Source organism: Enhydra lutris, unplaced genomic scaffold (genome assembly GCF_002288905.1).
Source record: "Enhydra lutris kenyoni isolate GAN:26980312 unplaced genomic scaffold, ASM228890v2 scaffoldscaffold11, whole genome shotgun sequence".
Taxonomy (NCBI): Eukaryota; Metazoa; Chordata; class Mammalia; order Carnivora; family Mustelidae; genus Enhydra; species Enhydra lutris.
The window spans coordinates 30179416-30203012 of record NW_019154095.1 but is presented as its reverse complement, the minus strand read 5'-3'; the positions used below and the strand labels follow the sequence as shown (position 1 = coordinate 30203012).

The 23597-nt window shown below is 38.3% G+C and overlaps 1 protein-coding gene across 6 annotated transcripts in view; it reads right to left on the bottom strand.

Annotated features, from left to right (window-relative positions):
- Positions 1 to 23597, bottom strand: part of LOC111144494 (neuregulin 1) — a 1132137-nt gene that overhangs the window by 33490 nt on the left and 1075050 nt on the right. For 4 of the 6 annotated variants that reach the window (XM_022498799.1, XM_022498800.1, XM_022498801.1 and 1 more), the window contains one exon: positions 378 to 507. In XM_022498799.1, coding sequence (XP_022354507.1) covers positions 378 to 507 — 130 coding nt within the window. Of the gene's footprint in view, positions 1 to 377; positions 511 to 5958; positions 5996 to 23597 lie in introns of those variants that run through there. The other 2 variants (XM_022498803.1, XM_022498804.1) reach the window with 1 other exon arrangement.

Genomic DNA, 23597 nt, shown 5'->3' with positions numbered 1-23597 from the left:
TGGGGTAATAAAAAGGCACATCATCTTACAACCTCATTCATACGCTGCACGGAGAAGGAGGATTCGGAAGTTCTAGGCCTCTATGATATTTGCACATCTCTTCTAGGTACCAGTGAGGAAAACCACGGGGAAAGCAACTTTATAAATATAAAGGCACAAAGAAAACTGAAAAAAGCAAAAAAAAAAAAACCAGTTCCGGATGTAACAAAGGAGATGACACATGGTATGAACTTTTCAAAACACTCTACAAATCAAACCGCATTATTCAACAGGATGCAACAAAATCGGGCAAAGAAGCAACAAGACATCACGAGACGCGGGGTCATCTGAAAGAAGCAGTAACGGACACAAGCCACACAGAGGATTTCTTTTCTTACTTGCACAAGTATCTTGAGGGGTTTGAAAGGTCTTTCACCATGAAGCACTCGCCTCCATTCACACAGAAAGTTTTCTCCTTCTCTGCACACTTTACAAGATGGCTTGTCCCGGTTGTAGATGTTGACGTAGCTGGATAGAAGATAAAGAAGGGGAAGGTTTACATGTGTCTTTCCCTCTTCTCAACAGCCTTTAGTCTTACATCCTCTTCAAAGGAAGAGTTCACATAAGGTGCAGCAGACTTCGCTACACGTTCAGGTTTAATAAACAACGGCAAACAAGTGAAGTACTTTCTGGGTGTAACTAAATGGAATAAAATTATCAGAGGGTAAGCACAGTTAGTTACTTTAATTAGAATTGAAATAGGAAAAAGGCTCAACATTTTTTATAACCAGTATTTTATCTTCTAAGGAAGTTGGAAAAGAGAAGACCTACGGCCAGTAAGTAAAATAAAATTTTCAGGAAGGCTCAAATATAATGATATAAAGTCATGTCAGTGCAATTCAAGTTCAATGTCACTTTTGAATGGCAACTACTTATTTATTTTGGAAATTACGTTTTAGGTGTATATTTGACCTTACAGTTTTTAGATCTGTATATATTACATATATAGATATCCATATATATATAGAGAGAGATACAGATCTGTATCTATAGCTGTATCTATATCTATATATATGGCAAAGAAGAACACAAAGTAGCTTATTTGTTCCTAATAAAAAATATGTATCAGTTGAATATATATTAACATAGAGATTAGGAGTCATTCTATTCAAAATTTCTACTCTACTCCAAAGAACACTGTTGAATGTCTGGCTGCCACCATACTTTTGAGGAAATGGAAGGAGTCTAATAATTGTTGCAAAAGTAGAACAGCATGACAAAATTCATCCATTTTGAATTAGGAGTAGACACTGATCTTAATTTTGGTTTACAACTATGATAAGCTTGATATCCACTTGTCAAACCTCAGGTATGTGAGAGCAAATTGAAAATGATGGCTCCACCATCAGGCACACAGATTAAATAAACCCAAAGCACTCGGTCCTGAGACTCAAGGGCACTTCATACCCGAACTTATCCTGGCTTGCTCCCTTGCAAACACTGTAAGCAGTGCTCAGTCTCAACCCAAAACGTCTAACTTACATCATGTTCATGACCGATACTATCAGGATGAGAAGCAAAAACATTATGGTAAGCCCACAAAAACCCCATTGACTTTTTCATGAAAAAGAAAAAATATATACATGTATCTTTAGACAAAAACTATTCCTTGGCTACTGACTCATTCTTAGTAATTTTTAATTCCTGGACTTCCTTCTCAATTTCTATTTCACTATTTGCATGTGAAACTCAGATGCCCTTTTTTACTTTTATTTGACCTCTCGTGTATTTTTTCCCCCCATTTTCTTTGGCTTTTCTTCTTCATTTCCTTCATAAGTCCCCATTTTGTTCTGTTTCATTTTTGACTTCTCCAATTCCAGTTCTGACAGAAATACTCAGGGTGTGATTACTCAGTTTCCGAATTACATAAGGCCTTTCTTGCCTTGCATTCTCCCATTTAGGGCATGTTTTGGGGCCATTCATGACTCTCAGCATGGCTTTCAGGGGTAACAGCAAAGACGAATCAGACTGAGTTGCACTCTGGAGACAGGTCTGGTTTGAATCCCAATAGCTTTGCATCTTTGAGCACATCACTTAGCCACCCAGAATGCAATTCTCCCATTCTGAAAACAATGGTAATGGTACTCCTGCAGGATTTTTGTAGGGATCAGAAATAATCTAGGTAAGGGAACTGGCACAAGCCTGGCACTCAATGAGTAGTAGCAGGTATGATTACTGGGCAAGTAGGGAAGTTACTTAGTCAATCAGAAAAGAATCTTGACGATGGAAATCTGAGGATTTCAAAGCTGCAAGTTACTCTTGAATCCTTATTATGAATAATGAAGAACTGGGTCGATTTTTTATTACTCCAGAGAAAAGTCCTTTCAAAATGCATTTCAAGGTATCCTTCAGAGATATACAAACTAAAGCAAATGAACTTAAGGAGAGGAGGAAGAGAGGTGATTTCACACTGTCTTATCAGTACACTCTCACCTCTTTGTCAGGTAGAGCGCAATGTAATTGGCCTCATTTCGTTTCATAAAATCATGGAGTAGACATTTCTAGCCACCCCACAACATGTCATTTGAATCCAGTATTAGATCTTCATGTGAAAAACTTAGGTGCTGTGTATTAATATTTCCATCCACAGTAATTGCTTTTAAAAGATTATGCGGAGGAAATCTGCCTTAAATGTTAAAGGTTTTGTGCTTAAGACTCTTAAGTGCTGACAGGATACTGTGGGATGAGGAATTGGGCCGGGTTCCCTTGCTGCCCCAGGTGACAGTGCTGAGCGGACCACCTGCTGTGCGCTGTCACCAGTCATTCCCCCAGAAAAACTCTGGTCCTCCAGCAGACCCCAGTGGTCTCTGAATCCCTGACAGGTTGCCAAGGATTACCCTTCACCCAAGCCGAGCAGCAGACATTGCACCAGGCTCTTCCAGAACAAATCCTGAGGCTTTTCCTAAAAACAATGAAACCCCCATTCCCAAGAGCAGACACTCCATACACATTATAAAACTAACAGTAAAGATTCACAGTGATAGAAGCATCATACCTATCATACCTATTTCATACCTATTCCTTGGACTTTAAGATAAGTAAGATTGATAACTGTATGCTGAAACTGGAAATAATCCCCCCAGCCCCCTGGAAGGAAAAATAAAATAAGATGAAAACAGAGAGGAAGGTAAACCATAAGACTCTCTAACTCTAGGGAACAAACTGAGGGTTGTGGGAGGGCGTGGGTGGGGGGATGTGGTAACTGGATGATGGGCCTTAAGGGGGGGGGGCATGTGATGTGATGAGCACTGAGTATTATACGCAACTGATGAATCACTAAAGTCTACCTCTGAAACTCATAGTACAGTGTATGTTAACCAAATTGAATTTAAATAAAAAATTAAAAAGAAAGGAAATAATCCTTCCTTTTTTTGGTTTTTAAAAATATTTCCCCCTGAAACGATTATCCTTTTCATGCTATCCTGCAGCACCAAGTTATGACCCATTCATTTGAAAAATTCTTAGATCATCACCTAAGGCTAGCAAGGGGATATCTGATGATTAAATGATTCTTGGAGGAAATTCAGTAGCAACTATCTTAAACGATCATAGACTATTGTGCTTATTAGCACTTCTATCCTTGAGCCGCAGCAAGAACAAAAATGATTGTGGAATTGGAAAGCAGTAATGAACTCCCAGGTGATGTTAAGTGTCAGCTGACTGGGTACAGCTGTTCTGAACCAACAGCCAAACGCAGGAATAAGTTGTAATTGTCAGAAGAATCTGGGATGGAGATGCTGATACATAAACCCTTCAGATTTTTGCCAGGTTTCCTTTTATTCTCCTTATTTCAATGCAGTGCATAGTCGATCTTAAGCAGATCTATAAATTTTGCAATGAAACCCTTCCTCCTTGGCTTACACATGCTGTATTGCTAAGTCAGTTTCCATTTAGGACTTCTGCCAGAAATTAATGAAAACAGAGCAGGTTCTTAGACCTAGCTATGGAAATGACATTCTTTCTGGGGGAGCTGGGAGGACTCTATCAGAGGTGGAGCTAAAGGTTGCGCAGGTAGAATGTGTTTCGATATATAAAAGATGACCCTCACAGTTGTCCCTGGAAGTAGGTGAAGTAGATCCCACTCCTTTGGTACTCAATAAACCCAGCCTCTCACCACTTTGTGACTAGTCTGTCACCTTCTCATAAGGTGCTAAATGAACAGCAATTAGGAATACTGCAAAATATGAACCCACTATCTTTATGCTTGCCATTTATTCGTATACTTTGTCCCAAACACACTTTCCCTGAGATGTGAGCAACTACCATATTACAAGGAAGAATGTATAAATAAAGCAGTAACTTGTTACCAGACAATGAAACACTCTGGAGCGTTTCACTCTTGACCTGGTCTCTCCGGCACATAGGTCAGGACTAATGAACATGCCTGGAGAGGCTGGACAGTTCTTTGACTTAGCCAACGATTTGGAGACCAACATCACCATTCACAGACTCCCCAAATCCTGCCCCACACGGTCGGGCTCCCTTCTTTCTAGCCTGCCTTCCTTCTTTCCTCCCTCTCTTCCATTCTTCCTTCTTTCCATCATTCCTTCCTTCCTCCCTTCTACAATTCTTTAATGATTGCCTATTACGTGCAAGACATGAAGATAACAACTAGAGTTACAGGGGTTAAAAACTGTAAGACTGTGAACAATTCTTCCTAAAAGGAGACCTTTATAGATAAAATGTAGTGAAATGAGTACTGGAGTTAGCTAAGAAGATTCAGGTCCAAAGCTCAATTTTACCCATTACTCTCATCCAGCTAAACTGCCTCAGTAAATTCTGCTACAAAATGTGCTGTCACAGGGTTGTTGGGAAGTGTGATAAAATATTTTGTCAGCACGCAAATATATGATACTACTACTATTACTAGTGGTATAAATGTGGAACAAAGAAAAGCAAAAAACACGTCTGTTCAGAGTCAGGAATTACAAATAATCAAGCCTCAAATGTTCTTTATATATTATTCTTCTACAAATTATGAAGAGAGATTGTCTAATTTGTTAAATTACAAATGATTACAATGTAATCATTTGCATGATTACAAGGCATGAAGTACATATAAATAGTCTACTCTATTTTAACTGTATTAAAACCTCTTCTTAATAACTAATAACCACTAAATTTGCCTGTATGTTAAATTGAAGAATAATCTGAGTTAAAAGAACAGAGTCTTAAATGTGTGATTATTTTCAACTTCCAAGATGCATGCAATTCTTTAATATTTCTGACCAAAGTTCCAAGTTACTGACTCAAGTGTAGTTGTAATATTGTTATTTTAACAGTTTCAAACTATAAAATACAGAAAAATTGTGCAATGTTCATACTGTATAGGACATAGTATAAGCTGTTTATTACGGAACATTTTGGAAGCCACACATTACTGCACATTTTTACAAATACGCTGTAAAAATCTGAGGAGTAATGAAGCGCTCTCTGTTCATCACTAAATATTTTCCCACAGAATCACACAGTATTTCCTGTAGAATGCCAGGAGCTTTCTGCTCAAGGCTGGCTGAAAAGAAAACAATTCTGGAAAGGATGGCTTACTTTCTTGCTTCCTTTAAGTGGTGTTTTCCTTATCAGCAAAGTAGACAGCACTAACAGAGCAGGGCCATTACACAAATGCAAATTGCCGATAAGAAGCTACTCTATTCTTCTTTGACAATTAGCAGGGATTAGCACAAGTGTATGCTATTTACCCCAAGGAGCAATCATTAGACCCTGTCCTCCCTGAGTGAAGGAGTCCTTCCTAGCAGTTTTTAGGACAATTCTTAACAATTTCCTTGCAGAAAAATTTAACGAATTCTATGCAGTTTTCTCAATGAAACAGACACATTTTAACAATGTATATTCTAATATGAAACTGTCAATCACTACATTACAGGTTTGATTTTCATTTTCTTTTTAAAACATTATCTGTGATATCTTTAATGGCTCTGTGTTTAGAAATCTGCATGCTTTTGTGCTCTTTGAACTCCCAGTTAAAAGGAAAAAAATCTGAAATTATTACTGTAAGGACCTATTTAGCCAGAGCCTTCCATCAGTTAAACAACAACCTTGTTGTTTAACCCTTAAACTGTCCCTGCCCCCACCCCCAGGGGACTTACTTAAAAACAAGTCCCAGAAACCAGCCCCAGGTAACAAAGCCCAAATACAAGGGTGGGTCAGGCCAGGTGGAGACATCCGATCAGTGGGGGGATGCATACGGTCTCCCTAGTTACCAACGAGTATGGGCCCCGCCCTTTGGGAGCCTTTAGGGCGCCAATTCTGACCAAGGTGATAGGCTAATTCAAATATCTACTAGGGTATATTGTAATTCAATTGGTCACCTAGCATGACTGTGCAGCTTTCTCTGTGTGTTACAATTTCACTGGCCACCTGTGTGTGGCCAGGCCCAACCACATGGCCTTTGCCCTTAAAAGCTAATCTGTGAAGCAGAGAGAGGTCGCCCTCTCTCTAAGAGGTGCGGCCCCGAACGTTCGGTCTGATTCTTGATGGTTGGGGCAGAATAAAGCTTTACTTAATGTTTGTATCAGTCTCGCTCCTTTAATCATGGACCCATTATTGGGGGAACCTAACAATTATTATTCTTGTTCGGAATACAGCTCCTTGCAATTAAGTGTGAGAAGCACACTGAACTCCCATGGGGGTGGGAGGTGAGAGGGAGGAGGTCGGGGTGGGGCGGGGGAGAATGCTTATATGACTCCTGAAAGGAAAAGCTCTGGAATAGAAGCTGATCAGGAAGTACTGGGCCATCTCATGTAGCTTCTGCTGATGACTAGGGAAGGAAGGGGGAGTCATTAGCTTTCCAAAGGAAAAGTCCAGAGCCTGACTCATAAGTCCTGAAGCACTGTCATTCTGGGAAGGCCAGTTTTTCTGAATAGTAATTCAATTCTCCGCTGAATGGCAAATAAACTGTTGAAGAGGAAAAAATGACAAGAGGTGATAAAAAACAAAACAACAGAAAAGCCCAACCCTATGCTGGCTTGTAGTTTTCCCAGAGGAATACAGTGATTTAAAGTAGCATACCATTTCCTTGGCCTCTTCTCTACTAAACTCTGTTGAATAACAAAAAGGGAAGCCAGAGAAGCAGCATCATGAGACCATAAATGAAACCAGAACTTTCTAAAGTAGAATTAAGGCATCTCACTTCACGGACCCACAAACTTGGCTGATAAGCTAGAAGTGTTAGAGGTTCTCAGACTACCCACAAGGTAAGAGTTTATCCAAAGAACAAGTTGGCATCAAGGGCCAATGGAAATTAATTGGTATAAGTGATGAACTTGGGCTTTTGCATCATTTAAACACACTAAGAATGGTGGAGAAGAAACAACTTTAGTATATCTTATAATCTATCCCATATTTAAAAAGAGAGTACAAATAATCTCAAAAGAATAGTTCTATGACCATAGAAATTTAATAAAATTTCTGTAGCAAAGAATTCAGAGGTGCATAGGGAAAGGCTGCCCAAAGGTCACACAAGTGAATTAGGAAATGCTTGCTTTCTGTTTTGTTAAATGTATATTGTAGCTTAAGTAGGTTAATAAGATTGCCTTTAATTCCTCTCTGTCTTACAAGCTCTCTGGGCAGATCCTATTATTTCTTCCTTCTTCAGCAGAATGAAAAGTGACCTTTGGGTGTTTCTCCTCATAAAACAAAATTATAATTTTTGTTGTAACACTGATCTCATTTGTAGCTAAACAGAAAGCAGATTCTAAGTTCCCAGCAGCTGCTGAGCAAATGATTTGGTGTCACTAGATAGTGTTATCCTTAGAAAAATAAAATTGTCAAGAGGTTATTTTCAAACACACAAGTTGCTATCTTTTTTTTCTTTTTCTCTGACAGTGCATTTCACTCATGATACAATGTAATCACAGTCTACTACTTCTTAGAGCAACATCACAATGACAGATACTTTATAGGATGTCATAGATTTTGTAAAGAAGAGGGAGTGGGGAGTCTCTTCCCACAGTGGGCCATTGGCTGGTTGGAGTTACAAGAGAGCTATGTTTCCTTCCTCACAAGGCCAATAATCTTTCCTTAGCTAATAAGTCAACTCCAGAAATATAGTTCTGTTACATACTTTTTAGTAATCACTCACTGTTATGTAAGTATAAAATTTCCAAAGCTGAGAGTGGACAAACTTTCAAGCTGTCCCTTGAATCTTTTCCCATCAATATCTATTCTAAAGGAGTAAAATCCATCTAGCCTACAAAGCAAATACTAGCCGTCCATTTGACTAGCTTAATTTGGTACATCTATAGATCTCCTCAGGCTAAAAGTAGAAGGTGTACATTCTTAACTACACACTGCATTTTCTACCAGTATCAGTTTAGTTGGGAGAAGGTCAAGTCAATGTAGAAAATGTTAACCTGTCAATTAGAAAATTAGTCAAAAGTTTGGAGCACTAAGCAAAACGAATCAAAACAGAGAAGACTGATCAAGGATTCAGTTATTCAGCAAGCTGCTGAAATTAACATGTGACATTTAATGACATAGGTTAATTTATTCATCAACTAAAATACATTTAGAAATGAAAGCAGATGAAAGGTCAGAAGATAGAAACTGGGAGGCAAATTCATTATCTTACTCAACAAATCTAAAAAATCATGGCATATCAGATGATAAAAGTCATGTGGTCATCTCAATAGATATTGAATCAACATTTGATGAGGTTAACCATCAATTTCCATGAGACTATCAAGTATTATCCTCCACATCAAGCCTGAATTTAATCAAGCATCCACATACAGTTACTAAGTTGCAGCAAGTACAGAGGTCAGAGGAATAATGAAAGACACATCATGGCCTACCATCAGCAAAACCCAGACCATGGAGAACTTTTCTGGGGAAACAGCCTCCCTTCTTCAAAACAAAACTGAAGGAGGGTGCCTGGGTGGCTCAGTGGGTTAAAGCCTCTGCCTTCGGCCCAGGTCATGATCCCAGGGTCTTTGGATCGAGCCCCACATCGGGCTCTCTGCTCGGCAGGGAGCCTGTTTCCTCCTCTCTCTCTGTCTGCCTCTCTGCCTACTTGTGATCTCTGTCTGTCGGATAAATAAATAAAAAAACTTAAAAAAAAAAAAAACCTGAAGGAGGATAAACAGACAACGAGAGCTAGAATTAGAGACAGATCAAGAGGATGAAAGAAAAGAAAAATCTCAAACAGAGACATTTAAAAGAGAGTTAAGAGACATATAAACCACTCACCTTGCATCAAACTTGGATCCTAATTCAAACAGTTTTAAATGAATGGTATTTATAAAAGGAAATCTGATCACTAATTAGATCATTAATATTTCTATGGGGTTACCATCTTTTGTGGGTGTCAAATGTACTGGGGTTATGTGTAAAAACAGTCCTTAGCTCTTAGAGATGCATACTGAAATGTGTATATATTCAATGATAACATGTCTGGAATTTGCTTCAAAATAATAAGAGGGAAGGGAAGTAAGTTTGATCAAGATGAAAAAAAACAAAAACAAAACCAACCCAGTAATTGCCGAAGTGGATGATGGCTACATGGAGATTCATTATTCACTATTTCCTGTACTTGCTTACATGTACATTATATGTTTAAAGATACATTTATGTATGTTTAAATTATAAATGCAAAAATCAATTTCAGGTTTTTTGATACACGATAAAGTAGAATTGGGAATGATACTCTCTATCACTTAAAAAGATCTACTTTTAGCCAACAATTCAAATCATACTTAACCCTGAGACTCTGGGAGAGCTTTCCATTAATGTAAAGATCAAGCAAAGTATGTTGATTACCAATGCTGTTATTTAACGTGGCTCTGAAAGTTCTAACCAATGCAACATGTGAAGAATAAAACAAACAAAGAAACAAACAAATTGCAGTATAAATGTAAGACGTGAGAAGAGGAAATAATCATTATTTGGCAGTCATCAGTAAGTGAAAAAGTTGCAGCCAAGACTCTAGGACTGATGTTTTTCTTCTTTTTTTTTAAGGATTTCACTTACTTGAGAAAGAAAGAGAAAGAGCGCGCGCACAAGCAGGGGGAGCGGGAGAGGAAGAGGAAGGATCTCCGCTGAGCAGGGAGCCTGATGTGGGGCTCCATCCCAGGACCCTGCGATCACGACCTGAGCCAAAGGCAGACGCTTAACCAACTGAGCCACCCAGGCGCCTCCGGACTGATGCTTTTCTAATCTGACTATACTATATGCCTGTTGATACGAAAGAACCCATTAATGATAAAGAGTATCACAGTTGGCCTAAAATTTGCAAGTTACACAGACGCTCAGGGCAGTAAGGTTCCTAAGATTATGGAAGTATCTTCATGACGGGAACGGATTTCTGCCAAAAGTTTTAAGAACTCTCAATTTTCAGTGTTTTGCATAAAGGAGCCTCCATAAAAGTGCAGAAAAGGCGGGCTCTGAGCAATGCAGACACGATCTTCCAAGTGTTTCTGGTTTGAGCCAGACCCTTTCGATGGGTGGTCTGGAATACGAGAAGCCTGCGTGATAGTCCTTGGGTGGCACCTGTGCAGCCTTAACCCCCAGCTGCACACGGCGACACACCATTTAGCCAAACTGCTGCCTTTCTGCGTTTGGCTGATGCTTGTGGACATAAATGGGCAGATTCTGTTTCTATAAACACCACATTTTCCTCCCTCAGGTTCAAGCTTGCTGTGCATAAAGGAATTAAGCAGTAAGAGCATGTCTGAACGTACGTATCTTGCTCTGTACCGCTTGGCTGATTTCAGTCCGTAATTTTCTCAGAACTCCCAGGAGTGCCTCGTTTCCAGGTTCATAATCAGAATAGCCCAACAGCCCTCCCTGTAACATGATGTGTTTCCATGTGTAGCCACAGTGTTTCGGTTCCCAGCACAAATCCTACGTAACCAGATATCACATGGGCATCTAACTTTATTCAACACTGTTATTGTCGTTCATACATGACCAATATGAATAAAGCAAGGTCTCCAAAAACATGTAACTTTAAATGCTTCATCTTAAAAAAAAAAAAGAAAAACAAAACAAAACAAAACAAAAACAAGGACTAGCCAGTCTCATAATATTTAGTTCATAGCAGGTACTGTTTCTCTGAAGAGCAATATTTTTTTAGATGGGGGTTGTGGGGGAGGTAATATTACAGGTAAAGCCTATGCCTTTACAGAAACTGGGCCAAAATGATAAATTAGCCCTGACTCCATTATGTCTAAAGGAGCTTTCCTTAAAGCCTTGGGGTTTTTGTTTTGAATTTTGTTTTGTTTTTAATTTCTGGGCCTCTACCCTCAAACCCAACAGGCACCTGTTTGTCTACCGTTGGCATTGGCTGTTGTTGTTCACTGGGGGGGGGCCATATGTTTAGTGTCTTGCGATCATCATCTGGCCTTGCTGTTTTATTATACATATGTGTACAGATGTATGTATACATAACTTGGTTGTTGGGAAAACTCTATGGAAATCATCCCGCTTATAGTAAAACTGAAGGGTATGTTGAAGCACATTGTTTAAAAAAAAAAAGAGTAGAGGTCAGGTTTTATCTAGGCTTGCCTGGCTATTTCCCTGCACTGCCAGAAACAGGGAATTTTAAGGTCCTCACATAGGATCTCAGATATAATTTATTAGCTTTTTTTGGTGGTGATACCTCTATCTGTGTATATGGACTAACAAACACCTCCATCTCCCAGAGCTATAATAATTATATATAATTATTATATATAATATACATAATAAAGAGCTGAGGTCTTCCCCCTTTTATTTTTTTAAAAGATTTTTTTATTTATTCATTGAAAGCAAAAGAGAGAGTGAGAGCAGGAGCAAGAGGAGTGGGGAGCGGCAGAGGGAGAGGGAGAGGAGCAGACTCCCCACTAAGCCAGGAGCAGGGCTCCATCCCAGGACCCCAGGATCATGACCTGAGCCTGAAGGCAGACGCTTAACTGACTGAGCCACCCAAGTGTTCAATCTTCCCCCTTTTAAAACATAAACCATTTCTGTAGATGCTGCAGGTATGTGACTAAATACACATCTTTGTTCTTTCCATTTATTACAAAGGTGCCTCACACCCAAACACTGATCAAGAAAACAGCTCAAAGCAGGGACTCATGGCTGCTCAGTATACCAGCTGGGAGGGAACCACGGCTCTACAAGACCACGGACAACTGCAGGCAGACAAAACCAGATCCCAAACCGGTCCACTTTGCCAATTCAATCCCTCGCATTGTCATACAATTCCAGGAGGAGAATTGAGTGTCTTCAGCCGAGATCTGTCACTTCTCCAGAAGCTTTCAAGAAGCCCAACACTTTGCAGTACTAAATGGTATGTCTAGTAGGAGTCTGCATTGCTAGTTCTGTTCAAACAGGCATTGCCAATACTAGTGAGTAGTGAATTTCCCAGCTCAGTGGAATCCAGTGACTACAGAATCCACTACAGAATCCAGTGACTGAACCACCAGAACAAGGAGACTTGTGCAGGGTCCGTTATGGTTCCGAACCCCACCAAGGGTAGCTAACAGATGAAACACAACTTCTGGTTCTATTTCAAAGCACAAAACAAAGCCTCACCAGGCCAAAGAGATCTTGTTAAGGGGAAAGAATCAGACCTCAAACTAATTCTTCATAAAGTCCTGTTTTATCCATGGCCATCTCCTTAAGAAATCCTTACCTCTGAAGAATTTTGAAATAGAAAACACCTTCGTTAAAAGAATCAGAGAATTTTTCTTCATGACCCATCTTTTTGGGGTGCTGTGGGCTCAGTCCCTGGGATGTTAACTGCCTCTGAACAGAGATCAGTCACAGGCTGAGCGCTTTTCTGTTGGAAGGCTTCCTTCTCCTTGGTCCTTGATGACTAATGTTATATCAAAAAACGCTAGTACTTGAATTTTTCTTAAGGTATGAAGAACTCAGGGAAGTGACTCACTGTTCTACAGAGATCACACAAGTCCCTGGAATTAAATGTTGATAATATAAATGGATTTTAATCAGCGTACAGATGTTAAGAATACAGTGATCCTTCATTAAGGTATCCTGTGATTTTTTTCCCCCAGTTTTGTTTCCTAAGCTTTTGTTTGTCACTCTAACCAATTAATATTATATGTTAATTCATTAGCTAACAGAAAACTAGACTACATGATTATTCTTGAAAGCGTTTTAAGCTCAATTTTATTTACCCTTTCTGCCATTTAAGCCTCCAAATACCAGCTTGGACGCTTTGTTTGCCTGTTTTCCTTTTTTATTTGTATGTTTGTTTGTGTTCAGGATTCAAAGACCATTTTATCTGTGAAATATTTTAGTTGTAAATGATGAATTTCAGTTGTTCAAAGGTGGACAAGCACAACACATGGAGGAACAGATGGAAATTATAAATGAAAACATGGTGTCAAAATATTTCTTTAAAAGTCAGAACTAGGCATTGGTAAACCCACAGTATTATCCACTAAAAATGTTGGCCACAAGTAAAAACAAAACAAAACAAAAAAAACTTACCCATGCAAGTCAGAAAGCAAATAGAAAGTAGTCAAATGGTGGATGTAGGGGGCAAAGGAGAGAACAGGAAGGATGTTTGGGTCTGTGAAATCCTAGTATAGTACTTCTCAGAACCTAGAGAGTCAATTTGAAGTTCAATTCAATTAGGTATGAGATGCTAATTTTGTGATGTAAATAGGGCTGTAATATCCCTTAAGGATTAAATTTAAGTGATCTCGCAGGACGGTTCATTTTAACTAGAGAAACTTTCCATGCTCAAGGTGGTTACCTGCCTCCATTTCTCTTTCTTCTTTCTTCCTGTTGAATGCACCACACTCCTTGGGCTGATGCCCTGGGAAACTGTAACTTGTCGTGAAGTCTAGCTTCCAATCCTGACATGAAGTTAGAGTTTCCAACACAGAACTATAATCATATCAACATGGCCATAAGGAAACATGTCGTAATTGAAAAAGTCTAATGACCTGCAATCTGTTCAATGGGCAGGGTGATCTGTTCAAAGGAGAATCACATTCTGGAGATGGGCAAAGTAAGTGTACAGGTGGAGGTAAAAAGAGAAAAGGTGAGTAAGCTAGGAACTGAGTCATGCATGGTCTTCTAATTGGGGGGACCAGTGCTCCATGCTCTAGACAATACTGATGACCATTTCAGCAACTCTGCTAAAGAAGGTATGAAAGATCCAAGTCTAGAGATAATGAATGTAACAGATTTATTAAAAACTTTGCTCTATTTTAGAAGAAATTCTAACTAGGCATAGCATGAGGTCAGAACAAAGTTCCAACTGCTCTTAGATCAGAGAACCATAGGGTCAGAGGTCCAGACAGAAGAAATCTATCACTATCATAAGCAATTACAAGAAAGACTGGGGATCACTCTAAAGCCATAGCTATCCTCAAATGGTCAGGAGCATTTTATGATCAAAATAACAAAGAGAACTGCCTCCATGCTCAGCTAAATCGGATGACTTAATAAGGTAAAATGACATGTTCAAAGTGAGATGAGAAGTAATCATTTTAAGGGGTCAACATGGATTGGTACTGAGTCTAAATATGGAACTTGCTCTGTGCAGCATTTCCAATTCCCTAGGCATACTTTAAAATAGGAGGCAAGTGCTTTAAAAATTATTCCAAAGTTGAAGAACATTCACAGTTGCTGTTAATAAGGCAAAGCATGTTTAAGTTCCCTGTCATGCTTCTCTCATCCCCAATGTCCAACTCCTTTTGTCAAAAAATAATAACAATAATAACAAGTGGACCTGGTTATCATCTTGTATAAGGTTATAAACTCTTTACGGGCAATGCCCACTAAATATAGTATCCCAAAGGGCAACTAAATTGGAAGATGAAAATAGGTGGTAACAAATTAAACAGGACTGTCATCAATACCTACGACAGAAACTGCATTTTTCTGTCTTAGGAACAAGAAAGTCAGAAATACGATCTTGATTTCCTCCCATGCGGAAACTGAGGTCTACAAGAACACTGTTCGGGACGTGGTTTCCACAATACGCAGGAGACTTAGCCACCAGAATCACTGCTGGCTCACAGAGAAAACTGTAAGTAAAAGGGCCGAATCTGGCTGACTCACATGAATTCTCTTACCCAATATCTGACTTAGTGTGAAATCTTAAAAAGTAGTGCCACCTTTCTGGGAACACAATAATGCTTCTACTGCCTTTCTTATTATAGAAGAATTAAGTTTATCCATTCTTTTTTTTTTTTAATTTTAATTTTTAAATTAACATATAATGTATTGTTTGTTTCAGGGGTACAGGCCTGTGATTCAACAGTCTTACATAATAACCAGTACTCATGACAACACACACCCTCCCCAATGTCCATCACCTAGTTACCCCAAGGTCTACCCATTCTTAATAGTCATATTTCTAGGATTATGACACATCATAAATTATATCCCAATGAAGCTACGAGTTAAAGATCCAAAAATACATTAAACAGGCTCACCACTACCATTTCTACTGGGCATGCTATTTACCATGTCCTGGACTTAAGGAAATCTACAAGATAGGTAAAGGAAATGAGAAGCAGAGCAAGAAGACCTTTTGTGACTGCAGACATAGAAGAGTTCTCTGGGTATTATATTTTCTTTTTAAGCATCTTCCTTTTTTTTTTTTTTAAAGACTTTATTTTGGAGACAGAGAGCAGCTCAATGTGGGTAGGGCAGAGGGAGAGAGAGAATCTCAAGCAGACTCCCTGCTGAGCACAAAGCCTGATGCAGAAGCTCCAGCTCACCACCCCTGAGATCTCAACCAACAGTCGGACACTTCATCTACTGAGCCACCCAGGTGCTCCAGCATCTTCCTCTTTATGCCATAAAAATCATTTTCTCTGGTAATCTTGTCATTTGAGGTAAAATCATTCATCTAGCCCAGCAGGCATTTGGCACTGATAATGTTTGCCATTATAGTTAATTATAACATCCTATCTTTTCCTTCTTTTCTTTTCTTTTTCTTCCTCCCTCCCTCCCTCGCCCCCTTCTTTTGGAGGAGAAATAAATGCTGAAGAAACAACTTCTCTGTATGGTAAAGGCAATACAATTTACAACAAAGAGCAAGAAGACTGATAATTTGTTAAATATCTGTAGTGGGCCAAATATTCTAGCCTATAGCAGTAACAGTAACCCTAAGACCCGCCTGTGTTCTCAGAATAACACATAATGTGGAGAGAGACTCCAAGGCAGGCTGGCTTCCAGGCCTAGCGAAGCATCCTATCTTATGGGTCTTTCATTCTACAACTGTGTACCTGTACCTGAACTTGTAGTAAAAATAAAGAGACAACAACAAAAAAATCTTTTCCACAGGTTATTAATTCCAGAAAGCATTACTTTCTGAGTACTTCCCTGTGTTTGTAAACTGTATGTCAGGGAATGAGACTTAAAATGTTACTTTCAGGGGCACCTGAGTGGCTCAGTGGGTTAAGCCTCTGCCTTCAGGTCAGGTCATGATCCCAGGGTCCTGGGATGGAGCCCTGCATTGGGCTCTCTGCTCAGCAAGGAGCCCGCTTCCTCCTCTCTCTCTGCCTGCTTCTCTGCCTACTTGTGATCTCTGTCTGTCAAATAAATAAATAATCTCTAGAAAAATGTTATTTTTAGATTATGTATTCTTAGCAGAAGACGGGAGGCCACTGCTGTTCAAATCAACATTTTTTAAGTCTTAAACTCAGGGGGAGAATGCTCAGTCCACGTTATCTAGTATCCTGTTGTCTGTTTCAGAATAACACAGTTATCTTCTCTGTTAAGCTTTGCTAAGAACTAGAAAGCTAAACCAATCCTAAGTAGTTTAGTATACATTTGGAAAGTTATCAGAAATTCAATTTGGCAGAGCACCTGGCTGGTTCAGTCAGTGTTGGAGCATGTGACTCTTGATCTTGGGGTTTTAAGTTTGAGCCCCATGTTGGGTACAGAGATAACTTAAACATAAAATCTTTTTAAAAAATTGATTTTATGTAACAATACTGCAGGGATTCTATTTAATCTCCATTTGGTTGATCCCCATTTCTTTTTCAAAATTATTTTTAAGAAAATTAATTTTTATCTATTAATAATTTCAAAGTTAGAAAAAACTACTTTCTTTATGAAGCTAAGAGAAATTGTGTATGCACATATTATAAATGCACTTCAAATATAAATTTGCTGAGTGATACACATCACTGGGGAGCTATGGCAACAGGAACTATTCCAAACAAAATGCTAAATTTAGTTATGATCCCTGCACAGTATTTAATCTTTGCATCAGATCTGTGATTGACCTCAATGCAATGTTAATGTCACCAGATCCTTTAAAAGGTGATTGTACTCAGCAAACAGGGAGGAAAGAAAAAAAAAAGGTGTATCTCTAAGAGATGCAAATAAATCATATATAATGAAAAATGATTTCCAGTGACATTTGAAATTAGGCTCATTTTGTTGACTGCTAATTTTCTTTAACCTCATTTTCATATGACATAAATCACCTACAAGGAGGTTTTTCTTAAAATTTTTTTTCACTTACAAGATGGTTCTAAAAATGGGTCCTGTGGTAGCACTCCTAGTTCAAAGTCCTGACAATCAAGTAATTTAAATGAGCAACTCATATGGAAATGGGCTATTCCAACTAGCTCACATAAGACAGCTTTCTTTCCTTTTGGTTAGGTTACATGTAAGGATTATCTCATCAGATTTGCTTAGCATATCCAGTCCTAAGAAAACTAATGTGACAAATCAGAGAGTAGCAGATATCGTTAAAGTGTTAACTGATTGCAGATGACTGCAAAATTGTAGTAAGAATGCATATTATAAAGTTGAGTTGGTTCATTTTCATTAGCCTCTATTTAGTAATTCAGTTTTTTGGTGTTTTTTTTTTTTTTTTTTTTTTTGGCTAATTTTTCTCTTCAGTTGACTCTGCCTACTCTTTACTTATTTAAAACCTGAAATACCGCAGGGTAAGTCAGAGATTTGTTCAAAATAAGTTCAAGCTCTGGAAGAATTCTGAGAATCCCAGAACTTTACGTTTCTCTCTGCAGTAAAATAAGACAACCGAGGCACACGGCAAAGCCGTGATACAGTTTTTTCAAACTGCCAGTGTGTAGAAGACATGACCGAGACACTGAACTCTGTACTTTAAAGTGCTCCATTAACATTTTTAGCTGAGCATCCTTTGTTTCCTAAAAATAAGCAGTCGATGTTGAGCAGAAATGTCAAGAAATCAATAAAAAGTAATCAGGAAGAGTGTTCAGTGTCCTTGAGAAAAACTTTGAGGACAGAAAGGGAAGCTTTGGCATGGCGAACAGTTAACATTCTCATGTTTTTTTTTTTTTTTTTTTCCAAAAAAAAAAAAAAAAGCAATAGATTAAATTACTTCATTAAAAAAAAAAACAACAAACAACCATGTAAGTGTCAAGTGTCACCCTGGACCACACTGCAGAGTTAAAGGGCTTGCTTTCCGTTGTAAAAGTCCACGGCTGAAAACTGCCATAAAGAAAGGACTCCCATGCAAGGTGCTGCACGTTCCCACATGCGATAACAAGCAACAGAGAAGAAAACCTCAGGTTAACACTTCGTTGCTGTAGCTCACTATTTCTATCACGTCTGAGGGAAGATACTGAGGGAAAGGAAATAACAATTATTGAGTGACTTCAATGTGCCCAGGAGAAACTACACGAGACCTCATTTTGGTATAATGTAAGTATAATAAAGGTGATTTAACCTTTTGGAGTTAATTACAAAGACTGCCACTCTATTGTACAGATTACCTATGGTAACGAAGGAATATTTGATTCAAAAGATGCCTCCACACAGAAGACATGAATAGACATCTCTTCAAAGAAGACATCCAGATGGCCAACAGATGCATGAAAAGATGCTCAAATCAGTTGGCATCAGAAAAACGCAAATCAAAACCACCATGAGATATCACACATACCTGTCAGAATGGCTAAAATTAAAAAAACAAGAAACAACAAATGTTGGTGAGGATGTGGAGAAAAAGGAACCCTTGTGCACTGCTGGTGGCAATATGAATTAAAAATGCAATTTTTAAAATTTTAAATTTTTAAAATTTTAAAAATATGAATTAAAAAGCAATATGAATTAAAAATAGAATTACCACAGGATCCAGTAATTCCACTACTGGGTATTTACCCCAACAATGGAAAAACACAAATTTGAAAAGATATATGGGTCCCTATGTTTCTAGCAGCATTATTTATAATAGCCAAAGCATAAGCAGCTCAAATGTCCCATGATAGATAATGGATAAAGACAATGTGGTATGTATAGAATGAAATATTATTTAGCCATGAAAAAAAGAATGAAATTTTGCCATTTGCAACACAGATGGATCTAGAGAGTATAATGCCAAGTGAAATAAGTTAGTCAGAGAAAGACAAATACCACATGATTTCACTTGTATATGGAATTTAAGAAACAAAACAAGTTAAAAAGAGAAAAACCAAAAAACCAGACTCTTAACCACAGAGTACAGACTTACAGGTTACCGGAGGGGAGGAGGATGGGGGATGGGGGAATATCACTATGAGCACTGAGTTATATATGGAACTGCTGAATCACTACATTGTACCCCGGAAACTAATAAAACACGGTATGTTAACTACATAGAAATTTAGGGAAAAAAGAAACTTAAAAAATAAATACAACAAAACAAGGTGTCCCCCCACAGCTTCAAAAAACACTTTGTATCTATGATTTTAGAAGCTGGTGGTGGGGGTAGGGGGACAGGGAGGAAGAGGATCTCTAGCATTTTTATTTATTAAAAGAAAAATGTCTTAGTCTTAGATATTCCTGCTGTTAAGCTTGGACTAGCATTATTTTCTGAAAGGTAGCCGCAGCAACTTATTTTAACAAAAATCCACATTCCTTTTGAAAGAAAACACAAATACCATGAACCTTAGACATACTTTTAATTCATGTCTCAGTTTTGAAGTGCACAGTTTGAAAATGCCAGGGGGTTGTTCTTAAATCTTTTAATAATATAATTTTTAATGGAAAATTCAGAGTTGAATTATTTTAATATTTAGTACAGAAATCCATTGATATAATTCTAAATATCTGAAATTTAGCCTAGGACAGTATTATTACTTATTGTAGGTAATATTTTGTTACTGCGACTAATCCATAGAAATATAACAATGCGTGTTTATTTTATAGATATAGAATGACAAGTCTGCTGTATCAGATAATTGGTTATAAATTACTCTAATTAACTGAATTAAAAGAACCATTCATCAAGTGATGAATAAGTATTGCACCCAAGAACAAAAAGCCCTTTCCTTTAAAATGCACCGTTTTTATGTTTTTAGAATTTTCAAATATCTGTAGAATAAAAGAACTGGTTTCATAATAGGACTTCATAAACTTACTAAATAATTGAAATTATATTAACTTTCATAGTAATTAAATAGCATTTATCTTCAAAGAAACAAAACAATTCATTTCTAAAGCTTTCTTTTGTTGAAATCCTACTCTAAAGTATTACTTTTGACTATGAGTTTTAATGAGCAACTGAATCAAATTATGTAAGACCAACATAATGAAATATTATTTGAGAAAATCCCCCAAACCCCCACTATTCCTACCTTACAATTTCAACGTCCAGGTCTCAAGAACTACAAGGGAATTTTAAAAAATCTTTCTGAGGATCTGCAATAGTTGTCATCATTATAGGCTAACATTCCTAAGTGAAAATGGTGGCCAAATTTTCCTTAAAATAAATCATTGTTATTTTATAATTCTGTGATCTTGGGAAACGATATACACAGCTACATCTAAACATATTCACAGACTAAAAGACTGTAATTTTCAAGTTTAACTTAGGAAAAGCAAATTGGCCATCACATGCATCGAAGTCTTTTCCCAGACATTAGGCCGAAGTGATTCCACTTGATTTGCTCTGTGGTGTATCACAGAGTCTCAGATAAAATAGGACAGTTCTATATGCCTTTTCTTGTTTGTCTATTCATATCCTTACCAGCCCCATTTATCTAGTAGTAGAAAGATAAAATATTCAAATACATCTATGCCTACTTATGGATCTCTCTGAAAATCTTTGGCTAAGTTTTCACCTAAGATGACCTTCTTGGCAGTGACAAAGCTTTGCTCTTACTACCTTGCCATCAGCTCAGACCCCTCAGAGACATAAGATTTAGCATTTATGAAGCTGGCAGAGGTATCCAAACCTTGGTGTGGACCACTTTCATCAGTCGAATATATCTCATTTTGCTAAATCATCTCTCTGCAAGAAAATTCCTCTTGACTGGGTCATGTCCCTCACACCATGGGCGTCTACTCCATCCCTGTGGCTTAAAATCAGGCCATTCTTCTCCAGTCCTGTGCCACTACTCAAGGCCCACAGGTTCAGGTTGCTGTAAGAATCCAATTCGTTCTTATCTTTTTGCTAATCTATAGCCTAAGGCTAAACCTTTGTCTTTAATGATAAACTTGATATTCCTGGCTTGGATCATACTCTTAGTTATTTTCCCTGGCCTTCCCGCTACTTCCACTCCTGGATCACTTGGCAAAACCATCTCTCTGTTCCAGGCACAGCCCCAAGGCAAGGAGAATCCTAGATGTTGGCCTCTCTGTTTGCCCCCCAACCTCCCAGCAGTGTGGGTTACACAAAAGGGACGAGACTCCTGCCATTTACTAATCAACAGTCCTCACTTCTCCAAGTTAAAAAGACAATCTATCCAAGGCAGAGATCCACTTCCTTCTCTAGAAGGAGTACAGTTCCATTCCTAGATCAAGATTCACTAGCCATCCGGCCCACCTAAAACAAGATGGCTGGATTTCGCAAATAAAAATACAGGATACCCAATTAAATTTGAATTTCCTATAAACAATGAATCCTTTTTAGTGTAAGGATTCCCTATGTACTGTTTGGGACATACTTTAACAAACTATGCACTGTTTATCAGAAAGCAAAAATCTATTTGGGTATCCTAGACTTCATCAGGCAATTCTAACAATATAGGACATTTTCTTTAAACCAAGAGGATGTACAATCACATACACATATGCACATATGCACACGTGGGCACACGGGCACACACGGACACACACACACACACAGTCATAAAAACAAACCAAAAACCAAAACTGGTTTTTATCAAATTGGCAAAAAGATTACAACTACACTACTATATTTTTGTCGTACCTTAGCGATTTCCACTCCATTTCTGTTGTGATTGAACCAAAGGGGGAGGGGAGCTTTCAAATTCAAACTTACTCCCAGCTAAGAAAATCGACCTCCCATCCCTCTCCAGACTCCCTTGATCCCTTCCTCTGCACTTTGATAGTCTTCAGATGCAAGTCCAAAGGGAATAATGACTTAGGAGTCACTAACATCATCAGCAGAAAGGCTTGCTTCTGAGCTCAAAGCAGTCCAGGAATAGAGTACTGCACAAACGCTCAGAGTCAAGTTTTCAACAATATTCTCTATCTATAGTTCTCACTACACTGTGGTGTGAAAGGACATCCAGAGTCCCCAGAGTAGGCCGAATTTGCAACAGAACTGCTCTGCTCTCGGCACAAACGCCAAAGCATAGAAGATAATTTCTGGATACTGCAGGTTAAAGGGGAGAATGTTGAAGAGATGCAGAGACACCTTCCAAACTATATACCACGAATTCTCCTAGGAGGCTCCTGACGTGGAGACCCAGAAGAAGAGGCAGAATAGCTTCGTCAGCACACATATCCCTATTTCACTTAGCCACCACGCATGCCGCTGATGACTTAGGCAGAAATGACACATAATAGGAAATTGTGTTGACAGAAAAGAGTGGAAAGAATGTTGGCAAAATGGAACTTATTCAGTGTACAGAAATCTGCTTGGCTAGGAGGCTCAAATTTTACCATACTGAGAAGGGAGATGGCATTGGTGTTCGTTGCAGAAGAATCTAGGCAAAGCGTATTAATCTTTGAATATATCAAAGTTGGATATATGGAGTGTTTATTTAAAGGGGCAGAAATGGGGTACTACTACAGGAACACCAATTTTCAGCTGAATATATGAAAAAAATCTGCAGAGCTAAAGAAAGATAAAATGGGTAAGCTTTGGTAAATCGGGCATTTTCTTCTAAGTAAAGAAACCCCAGCTAGTAGACGGTTAGGACTCACTGCAGTGAGGGTAGGGTTGGAGTTGGGATCATTCAAGATTTCTTCCAACTTAAGGTCCTATGACTAGAAAGAGGGAATGAAACAGTTTATCCGTGATGCTGGTGGTTTGGGCTAGACTCAACAATTTTCATATTTAAGCAAGATCTGACAAGACTTTACAGACCACAAAATGATATGTATTAATCTCAATCTCAAGAATCCTGGTTCTAATTTGCCAACTTGTAACTGGTACACGATGAGACCAGAAATAAAGAGCGGATCAAGAAGAGATCCCATTACAAAACGGAAAAATATCTAATGTTCTTTACATATCTTCCACTTCTACAAATCTCCAAAGCAAAATTTTTGCCGTTTTAGCAGTTTTTGTCAAGGATAGCAGAAAGTAGTTAAAATATGTGGTCACTTATCACCCACTGATTGCTAGTCCTAAAAGCTGTACTTTATTAAATTAAAAAAAAATCATTTGGCTCTCAAAG